At 37.1% G+C, this 11682-nt stretch overlaps 1 protein-coding gene across 1 annotated transcript in view; it reads left to right on the top strand.

Annotated features, from left to right (window-relative positions):
- The window catches only part of LOC103513483 (sodium-independent sulfate anion transporter-like), a 27827-nt gene that overhangs the window by 8955 nt on the left and 7190 nt on the right, over nt 1-11682 (top strand). The window contains exons 2-6 of the mRNA XM_008478316.3: nt 7031-7287; nt 8119-8314; nt 8899-9119; nt 9307-9502; nt 10424-10588. Coding sequence (XP_008476538.1) covers nt 7031-7287; nt 8119-8314; nt 8899-9119; nt 9307-9502; nt 10424-10588 — 1035 coding nt within the window. The remainder of the gene's footprint in view (nt 1-7030; nt 7288-8118; nt 8315-8898; nt 9120-9306; nt 9503-10423; nt 10589-11682) is intronic.

The raw sequence follows: 11682 nt of genomic DNA, 5'->3' as shown, positions 1-11682 counted from the left end.
GATTCGCGAAGTCCGCGAATCGGGTACCAACTTTAGATTTTTAAATAAGAACCCCTATTTTTTTATTGCATATTCGTTTTCTACGTTAAATTTGAAGTATAATCGACTACTCACTCGATTTTTTGCGATTCGCGGTTTTCGCGGAATTCGCGAAAAACGCGAATCACAAAAGTGCTTATAAAGTACAAGTATGACCTATCACATCTGAGTGTTTTTTGCTCCCAAATCTTATGGTCTCATTATTTTTTCGATTTGGTCCAATATTTCGCTGTTTGCGATTTGCGCGGTGTTCGCGAAATCCGCGAATCCTACATGTTTTCCAAAGGTACGTGTGTGACATATCAAATCATGCTATTTTTTACTTCTAAATCTTGTGGTGATATTATTTTTTCAATTCACTTCATTTTTGACTGTTCGCGGATTTCGCGAACACCGCGAACAGTCAAAAATGAAGTGAATTGAAAAAATAATATCACCACAAGATTTAGAAGTAAAAAATAGCATGATTTGATATGTCACACACGTACCTTTGGAAAACATGTAGGATTCGCGGATTTCGCGAACACCGCGCAAATCGCAAACAGCGAAATATTGGACCAAATCGAAAAAATAATGAGACCATAAAATTTGGGAGCAAAAAACACTCAGATTTGATAGGTCACACTTCTACTTTATAAGCACTTTTGTGATTCGCGTTTTTCGCGAATTCCGCGAAAACCGCGAATCGCAAAAATTCGAGTGAGTAGTCAATTATACTTCAAATTTAACGTAGAAAACGAATATGCAATAAAAAATAGGGGTTCTAATTTAAAAATCCAAAGTTGGTTTCGCGAAGTCCACCGAATTCCGCGAAAACCGCGAATCGCAAAAATTCGAGTGAGTAGTCAATTATACTTCAAATTTAACGTAGAAAACGAATATGCAATAAGAAATAGGGGTTCTAATTTAAAAATCCAAAGTTGGTACGCGATTCGCGGACTTCACGAAATTTTTCGCGAATCGCGATATTGCCAAAATGTCCGCTTTAAAAATCAAAAAGTTTCGGGTTTTTTTGTTTTTCGAAATTTCGAACAGGCTCCGAGAAAATCAATTAAAGCATAAATTCTGGGACACCCTGTATATTTTTTACTTTCTATTACTAAAGTAATTTAATTTGGAAGGATGGCTGTGTAACTTTGTGAAAGTCATTTCCTTTGCATTAATTCAATTCCCCTCAGCTCATGGCAAGAGTGTTGACGCGACCCAGGAAATCCTTGCAGTAGGAGTTTGTAACTTGGCTAGTTGCTTCTTCCAAGCGTATCCAGTGAGTGGATCCATATCCAGATCAGCAGTACAGAGTGTATCTGGAGTCAGAACCCCTATGGTGGGGATATACACAGGTAACACTAACATATCCAGATCAGCTGTACAGAGTGTATCTGGAGTCAGAACCCCTATGGTGGGGATATACACAGGTAACACTAACATATCCAGATCAGCAAATATGAAGAAATACTACTAAATTGTAAATTACTTGACAAAGGAAAAGAGAAAAAATGCACCTACCACTGGATATTATACCTATTAATATTGCTACCTATTCTAAGAACAATATATGTATACAATATGGAATCTTATATTATAAAATGAGATCAATAATCGATAATGTGACTAGAATGACTAATATAAATAAATGTATGACTATGTTAATATTATTCAGCTGTTTTATTTCATTTCATGTTTCATTTTTATAGTTAAGATATTCGGTTATACTGTAGAATGCTTTATCTAATAAAAATTCTTTCAAGTGGAGTTTCAGGTTTAATATTTGTTCATCTTTATTTAGTGTGATGTATTTGTTGTATATCGCTCTGATTTTATAATCTGGACTATTTAGCACATATGTGTATTTGGTTTTTGGTATGTTAAGTATTTTATTATGTGTTTCTCTTGTACTATATTTGTGTTGTCTTTCATGGGATTCAAAGAAGTCCTGGTAATATTTATGTACGAACATTATGGCTTCAAAAATATATATGCATGGAAATGTTAGTATTTTGTTTTGTTTAAAAATTTCAACACAGGAGTCTCTTTGTTTTTTCCCGAAAATTGCTCTGAGTGCAGCTTTTTGGCTTTTAAATACCCTTTCACTATCTGTGGTGTTTCCCCAAAATATGATACAATAACTGATGTTGGAGTGTACATATGCGTAATAGGCTGTGATTGCTGCTTTTTTGTTTACTTCATTTGCTATTGTTTTTAATGCGTAGGTGTAGGAGTTTATCTTTTTTACTATGTTATCTATGTGGGTTTTAAAATTAAGATTTCTGTCTATTGTTACTCCTAAGAATTTGGATGTGTTTTGTTCTTTTAGTTCAATTATTCCTCTGTTTATTTTAAAATTTCCATTGTTGTTATTTTTAGTTGTCCGTTGGAAGTTCATTATGTTAGTTTTATCTATGTTTTCTATTAGGTCGTTTTTTGTGAAATATTCGTTAAGTGTATTTAACATTTTTTCTACTTCTTGTTCCATTTTGTTTTCTTTGTTTCTCATTATTATAGATGCATCGTCAGCAAATAATGATATTATGTATTCTTTTATTAGTAGTGGTGCATCATTAATATATAATATGAACAGAAGCGGTCCTATAATTGAACCTTGTGGAACCCCTTTATTGTTTTCCAACCAGTCTGAATATATATATTTTTCTATATGTTTGTTCTGTGTGTTTCTTATTTCATGTTTGTATAGATCTTTACCTTTTCCATTATGTGCTGAGTTTGGTGTTGTATGTTTTCTTTCGTTGTTTTTTTCTATTACTATCCTTTGTTTTCTTTTTTCTAAATATGATTTAATTAATTCATTGATTGGACCTCTGAAACCCATTATTTCTAGTTTTTTAAGTAGTATTTCATGATTAACCCGGTCAAATGCTTTGCTTAGATCTATTTGTAAACTAATTACTTTTTCTTTATTATTTAGTCCTTCTACTATATTTGATACTATTTGATATATAGCTCGTGCAGTATTTCGACCTTTGTAAAAACCGTTTTGGTTATTGCATATTATTTCATTATCTTCTATGAATTTAAACATTTGTTTTATTAGTATTTTTTCGAGAATTTTTGAAATGTTTGGTAGTAATGATATAGGCCTATAATTGGTCTGCCTTGTCGCGAGTTTGATTCCCGCCCGGGGCGTATTTTATCTTATGAACATAAGGTTCATAAGGTTCGTTCTCGGAACGGCTGGCTTTCTCCTATCCTATCTTCCTTCTCTCTTGGCTTTCGCGACGGAAAGATTTTATGTTCGAAGCATTTATTTATAATTTTGCTAATTGGTTCACTTATTGTTTCGGAACATTTTTTCAGTAGGGAAATTGGGATAAGACTTCAGCATTTACAGTTCCCTCTATAAAACCTCTTTTTTAAAACATGAAACAAACTTACATACAAACTGCATGCAAAATTGTCGAGTTTAATATTTTGGAACTAATTTTGTCCACTGATTTGAGTGAAATTGAGTTAAACTTACAAATGCAAAGTCTAATTTCATGAATCTACATATCTTCTTACAGAGTCGTGTAGGCATTGAGTATCTGCTTCTAACTCCAGACAGGTGTCTAATATTCCCCTCTGTGGATTATGTGAGTAACCTAGTGACCAAGCATAGCATCAAGCAGGGAATTCCTGTTGTGGTCGACTGCTCGCATATCTACGGAGCTGACTTCACAGCTGCCAAGGTAAGACAAACTTTGAACTTTCCTGTGTATGTATGTCTTCCAGAGTTCCAGACCAAGAAATCAATGAAATAGATTTCGGATCTAGAGCTTGGTTTGGTGTTTCAGGCCAAGTCAATTCATAATCAAGGAACGACTTGTGTGATGAGCATTAAAATTCGTTTTCTGCAACCTAGTTAGCTTGGTTGGTAGCGCGTCTGCAATGTAAGCACTAGGCCGCGGGTTCGATTCACGCCCGGGGCGGATTTTATCCTGAACGGATAATGTTCGTACTCATCCTGTTATCCTTCGATTTCGGGACGATAAGACCTTAGCAGTTACAGTTCCCTCTACAAACCTCTTTAAAAAAAAAAAAAAATCATTTTACTTTGCTTCCAGGTCATTGAGGTTCTATGTCAGAACTTCTCACGCCGAGGGCAGCCCCTGTTCTTTTTCAATTTGAAGCCCAGCGTAGTGGCAGTGTTTGAGGGGGTTCAACCCAAGGACTTTGTAGTTTACTATGACTCGCGAGAACTTGATCATTTGTTGAGAAGTAAAATGTAAGTCATCATCAAGAGTTTCTCAAGAAACACCAGAGGGACACTAACTTAAATTCAATAGAAATATGTCAACACAAGACTGTGGCATTGCTGTGTTTTCTTTTTCAGGGATCAAAGAAAGAATTGAGGACAAGTTGGATGAGATAAAAAAGGAAAGACAGCAGAAAATAAATGAGAAGAAATTATCACTAAATAAACATCCTGAACCAGCATTACCTGTGAATGAAGAATCAAATGAAGCAAATGAAAACAAGAAGAAAACAGAAGTAGTTATTGAGAAGAAAACACAGGAGATAGAAGAGAAAACTGAGAAAGGTAATAACCATCTCCATCATCAACTAAGCTTACTGAAGTTAAGCAATAGTGTGTGTGGTTGGTAACTGGATGGGCGACTGTTTGGAACAAACCAATCAAGAGGTATTGACAATGAAGACACAATTTATACCTAGACTAGCAAAATACAAAATCATTTAGTTATACCTTAGACCTTACTTTTTAGTCCGTCCTTCCTTTATTATTACAATAGTAATAAAAAGGTATAAGGGTTGGACTATTGTATTTGCTTTGGTGTCTGTCAGTCGGTCGGTCTGTCCCCATAGGAGGACTTATCCAAACCTGGTCGACCTATATATCAAATTAAAGGTCTTTTTACCAGGATCATGAAAATGGTGGTGCAAATTTTATCCAGAAAACCAAAACAACTGTCTGGTCGACCTATATATCAAATTAAAGGTCTTTTTACCAGGATCATGAAAATGGTGGTGCAAATTTTATCCAGAAAACCAAAACAACTATTTTTTGGGGGATTTTTTTCACATTTTCTCACACAAATGAGCTCTGATCTCGAAATTTGTCGCAACAAACTTGTTTTTGGGGGATTTTTTTCACATTTTCTCACACAAATGAGCTCTGATCTCGAAATTTGTCGCAACGACCTATGAACTCAAAGTTTTTCCACATTTTCTCACACAAATGAGCTCTGATCTTGAAATTTGTCGCGACGACCTATGAACTCAAAGCGAGAAAGTTTCTTCACATTTTCTCACACAAATGAGCTCTGATCTCGAAATTTGTCGCGACGACCTATGAACTCAAAGCGAGAAAGTTTTAGATAACACTTCAGTCGATCATTTAAGACCGGTTTTAGCGTCACCTATGTTAAGCTACGCCGAGCAAGGCCAATAAATGGATGGGTGAGTTAAACATTATATTGGTAATAAAGGGATATTTTATGTATATTATCTTGAGGATATGAACAGTCGCACCAGCTTGTAGTAGTGTTTAGAAAACATGTTATGATAGCAATGGTATATAATTCCGACGCGACGAGTTAAAGTGTGTTAAAATACTATCTGGAGTCAGAACCCCTATGGTGGGGATATACACAGGTAACACTAACATATCCAGATCAGCTATACAGAGTGTATCTGGAGTGACACAGACCACAAGCGTCCAATGTAGCAGTTGTCTCATCGCTACGAAATAAAAACGGCGGTGAAACACTCATCTTTACTATCAAATCTGAGTGTTTTTTGCTCCCAAATCTTATGGTCTCATTATTTTTTCGATTTGGTCCAATATTTCGCTGTTTGCGATTTGCTCAATGTTCGCGAAATCCGCGAATCCTACATGTTTTCCAAAGGTACGTGTGTGACATATCAAATCATGCTATTTTTTACTTCTAAATTTTGTGGTGATATTATTTTTTCAATTCACTTCATTTTTGACTGTTCACGGTGTTCGCGAAATCCGCGAATCCTATAATTCATTTAAAGGTACGTGTGTGACATACCAAATCATGCTGTTTATGCTATTTTTTACTTCTAAATTTTGTGGTGATATTATTTTTTCAATTCACTTCATTTTTGACTGTTCGGACCTTAGTAGCGCGGACTCACGCCATTGAAAACCCAAATCTATAAAAATGATGCAGACCTCTCACACGTTAGGAGACCTTAGTAGCGCGGACTCACGCCATTGAAAACCCAAATCTATAAAAATGATGCAGACCTCTCACACTTTAGGAGACCTCAGTAGCGCGGACTCACGCCATTGAAAACCCAAATCTATAAAAATGATGCAGACCTCTGACACTTTAGGAGACCTCAGTGGCGCGACTCCGGTGTGAGACGATCAGTTTCATAGGTTTGGATTTTCAAGTCGCATCACGTGACTCCGCGCTACTTAAAGTGGCGCGACTACGCACCCATGTGCGGCAGGCCTTACAAATGTAGACGGGTGAGTTGACGGTCGACATCAACTGGAAACCGACATAAGTATGAAATTGGTCCCGATGACTGTTCGCGGTGTTCGCGAAATCCGCGAATCCTATAATTCATTTAAAGGTACGTGTGTGACATACCAAATCATGCTGTTTTTTTTTACTTCTAAACCTTCTGGTGATAATATTTTTTCAATTTACTTCATTTTTGACTGTTTGGCCTTACAAATGTAGACGGGTGAGTTGACGGTCGACATCAACTGGAAACCGACATAAGTATAAAATTGGTCCCGATCAAAAGATTTTAGTGGAATTGAAAATTTTTAGTAATTTCAGTGTAGATTGATGTCTACACTCTACACTGGGTCAGTGGTCCCGATCAAAAGATTTTGGTGGAATTGAAAATTTTTAGTAATTTCAGTGTAGATTGATGTCTACACTCTACACTGGGTCACAAGTCACAAGCTGATAGTGTGTATGTGTTTCAGACCAATATCGAGTCTAGAACTGTAGACGCAGTTCTGGTAATAACTGATGCTGTATTGTTTCAGTGGTGGAGGGCCCTGTGCTGCGTGGTCGTAAGATAAGTGTCCGAGAGAAAATCAACTCAGTCGGACCTTGGATTGAAGATCGGCTGGATCGCGTCTGTTCTAGAAAACAACTCACCAAACGTTTACCTATCACACGATGGTTACCTCAGTATTCTCTGGAGGATGGTATTGGAGATCTAGTGGCTGGTATTACTGTAGGACTCACTGTCATTCTGCAGGCCATTGCTTATAGTAACATCGCAGGACTAGAACCACAGGTTAGTATAGATAACGAGATAACCCTTCAACACTATGAGATACCATGCCTATCTTACGGACACGGAAAGTACATAAGTAATGCACAGGTTAGTATAGATAACGAGATAACCCTTCAACACTATGAGATACCATGCCTATCTTACGGACACGGAAAGTACATAAGTAATGGCCTATCTAATATTGCGAGATAACCCTTCAACACTATGAGATACCATGCCTATCTTACGGACACGGAAAGTACATAAGTAATGGTAATGGCCTATCTAATATTGGAGATCCGAATCCAAAGTTTCAGCCATTGGTCCATGTGTGTGTCTGTCTGTCTGTAAACAAAATATCTCGAGAAGGGTAAGAGCTAGAGACTTGAAATTTGGTATGTAGCTGTCAAATGTGACAACACGAAACTTTTGGTTAAGCCCGGTGCAACGCTTGGCGGTATTTTACCGCTTTTTGGCGGTTTTCGCTGTAATTTAACAATATCTCGGGAACGGTATGAGCTAGAGACTTGAAATTTGGTATATAGTTCACAAATGTGACAAGAATGTGACGTGAAACTTGGATGAGATAGGTGCTGCGGTTGGCGGTATTTTGACCGCTTTTTAGCGGTTTTCTACCGTTTTTTGGAGGTTTTCAGCTATATCGACTAAACGGTTAGAGGTATTGTAAAAGTTAGGGTAAAAGAACACTCAAATAAGCATCATTCAATAGGATAAGGAAAGTCGTGTGATGCTCACACCAGATTTTTTTTCTATTACTTCTCTGGAAGTAGCTTTTAAGTAATGGAAAAGCATTGTACGAGTAGGTAATCAGTGTAAGTTTTCTATTTTCAGTACGGACTCTATGGATCGTTTGTCGGGGCAATCATTTACATTTTCGTGGGCACTTGCAAGGATGTTCCGATGGGTCCTACAGCCATGGTGTCTCTAGTCACGTATCAAGCAGTCAAGGGCTACGGACCTCAGTTTGCAAATCTTCTCACCCTCCTGTCAGGCATTATACAACTCATGATGGGTGTGTTTGGATTAGGTGAGATTGATATTCGAATTATAATAATTACCTATGTAGGTATCTAGCTAGAGAATGCCAGCTTTTACATATAATACAATGTATGTAGTCTAATAGGATATTCCTATGACTTCTCATGTAATAGTTACTCGCTAACGTCAGACCCCATTGTTAATACCTATGGAATGTGATATTGATTTGTTTGTGAGCAGGTAAACACAACCTATAAGTTCAATTATCTACGAGTGCCTTATTACTAATCTAAATCCTAGCTATTATTTCTCTACACTCCACACTAAATCCAGTGTTTTTATTAGAAGTAGGGTCTTGGGTTTTAGGCCTAACTACTATAATTTCTGTACGTTGTGCTTGGTGTTATTTGTCAATTAAGGTTATTTATTATTTATATGCCCGCCTTCTAGTACTAGCTTTATTTACATGACCTTGGTGTTATTTGTCAATTAAGGTTATTTATTATTTATATGCCCGCCTTCTAGTACTAGCTTTATTTACATGACCTAATGTAGGATTAATGTAGGATTAGGTCATGTAGGTACTTCTTGCCCAATGAAAGCCCTCATATCTCATATTATGCTTGTTCTCAGGGATCATGCTGGACTTTATCTCGGGTCCTGTAGCCTCTGGCTTCACCAGTGCCGTAGCAATCATCATTACATCCTCTCAGATCAAAGACATACTCGGGATCAGTGGTGGAGGCGCTACTTTTGTTAAAATGTGGGTTAACATTATATCCAACATTGAGAACACAAGTTATCCTGATTTACTAGTCGGTGTAATATGTATTGCTGTGTCTCTTATGCTTAGGGTAAGTGCTTATCCAACTGATCGAGATAAAAGAATTATTAATAATAATAATCTGTTTCACCGACTTAGACTCATGGTGCTATTTAGGTGCTAGGTCAACACGAGAACACCAGAAAAAGTAACCCATTGAAATATTTGTAATCGAAAAACGTTTTTACTTCTTTTTTTTTTCTTCTTCCATTTTGAAGGAAATCGCGAAAATCCGGGTGGGTCATAAGAATGAAGATGATTCTCTGAGTGAACCTGACTTGACTTGGACTCAGAATACCATCAACAAGATCTTCTGGCTTATAGGAACCTCACGGAACTGTGTTATTGTGATAGCATCCGGCCTTGTGGGTTATTATATGTCACAAGATGGTCCTCCACCATACAAAATAGTAGGTGAGTGATATATTACACTGGTCTAGCATTCTAGAATATAAGAAAGAGATCAATATGCGTAGCGTATGTATGTACCTTATATTGAAATATTGAATACAATTTTTCGGCTCTGCTCAATCACCAACCTGCATTTTTTTTCAAAGAGGGAACTCTAACTGCCAAGGTCTTTTCGTCCCAAACGAAATAGAAGAGAGAAGGAAGACAGGATAGAAGAAAGCCAGCCGTTACGAGAACGAACATTATCCGTTCAGGATAAAATTCGGCTGAAACGGATCCCGCGACCTAGTGCTTACAAGGCAGACGCCAGCCAAGCTAACTAGGCTGGCGACCTACTTCTTAGTACCCTGGTACAATGGAGGAGTTGCAAATGGGTATAAATTATAAATAAATGGTCGATTCCTATATAAAAAGTTGAGAAAAATCCAAATCTGAGGTCAAAACTCCGAAAAAATAACTGTAAAAGTTCGAAAAGTCAATTTTTAATTGCCGTTCTAATGAAAAAGTTCAAAGAGTTGTGACGTCAGATTTCACGTCTAAATGCACAGAAACGCATGCGCACAAACAAACGAAGCGGGAGTCATGAACTAGGTATGACGTCATCGCGTACGGGAGCGTATGCCGTGACGTCAAAGTTCACGATTTACACGTATTTTTTTAATCGATTTATCTTGGGATCTAGAAGTCGTAGAAGAAAAAGAAAAATTCCGTTGGTCCTCATTTTTTCTGCTCTATGACTTTTAAACATCACCCAAGTAAGCGCAACTGATCTATTAACAGTATGAACCCCTTTTAGTACCATTGTGAATTCCCCGTGAGGATTCTAGTAGTTCAAAATATTATTTAATTTGTTGGCAGATTTTTTTTTTTTTTTTTTTTTTTTTTTTGTACCTACGGCTTTATTTTTTGAATTGTGTTCTGCAGGAAAATTACCTCCAGGCTTACCGTCTGTAGGATTTCCATTGCTTACTGTACAGAGAGGCAACACTACCTATGATTTCTTCGACATGGTCTCTATCATGGGGAGTGGTATCTTTGTGACGCCATTGATTGCTGTCGTTGAGAACATTGCCGTGTGTAAGGCTTTCGGTAAGTAGAACAACTTACCTACCTGCGAGCATACCTTACTAAATGCATAGGGGAATACCTTCACTTCAAGGGGCGTTCTCATCTCGCAATTCAATTTTTGTCATCCGTAACTCAAATCGGCAATATATTATGCTTACGAACTTTTTGACTTGGCGAGGCAGAGCACTTCTTCAAATTCAATTTTTGTCATCCGTAACTCAAATCGGCAATATATTATGCTTACGAACTTTTTGACTTGGCGAGGCAGAGCACTTCTTCATAATTATACATTAGGTGCTGAATACAGGGTGTCCCAGAATTTATGCTTTAATTGATTTTCTCGGAGCCTGTTCGAAATTTCGAAAAACAAAAAAACCGTAACTTTTTGATTTTTGAAGCGGACATTTTGGCAATATCGCGATTCGCGAAAAATTTCGCGAAGTCCGCGAATCGGGTAACAACTTTGGATTTTTAAATTAGAACCCCTATTTTTTATTGCATATTCGTTTTCTACGTTAAATTTGAAGTATAACCGACTTCTCACTCGAATTTTTGCGATTCGCGGTTTTCGCGGAATTCGCGAAAAACGCGAATCACAAAAGTGCTTATAAAGTACAAGTGTGACCTATCAAATCTGAGTGTTTTTTGCTCCCAAATCTTATGGTCTCATTATTTTTTCGATTTGGTCCAATATTTCGCTGTTTGCGATTTGCGCGGTGTTCGCGAAATCCGCGAATCCTACATGTTTTCCAAAGGTACGTGTGTGACATATCAAATCATGCTATTTTTTACTTCTAAATCTTGTGGTGATATTATTTTTTCAATTCACTTCATTTTTGACTGTTCGCGGTGTTCGCGAAATCCGCGAATCCTATAATTCATTCAAAGGCACATACCTGTAAAAATAAAGAACAACATGATTTGATATGAGAGAGCTATACCTAGCTGATATGAATGAAACGCGTCCTAGGTTGCTCGATACCTAAAACCCCCCTCTAAGTACTTTTAATTAACACTACTGACTAAACGATTAGAGATATCAAAAAAAGTATAAGAGTTGACCTCCCCCCCCCCCAAAAAAAATATACCTTAAAACCCTCATAAAGCTTGATTCC

The sequence above is a fragment of the Diaphorina citri genome, unplaced genomic scaffold, assembly GCF_000475195.1.
Source record: "Diaphorina citri unplaced genomic scaffold, Diaci psyllid genome assembly version 1.1 scaffold977, whole genome shotgun sequence".
Taxonomy (NCBI): domain Eukaryota; kingdom Metazoa; phylum Arthropoda; class Insecta; order Hemiptera; family Psyllidae; genus Diaphorina; species Diaphorina citri.
The sequence above is the reverse complement of the archived record's forward strand: the minus strand, read 5'-3'. Positions and strand labels throughout refer to the sequence as shown.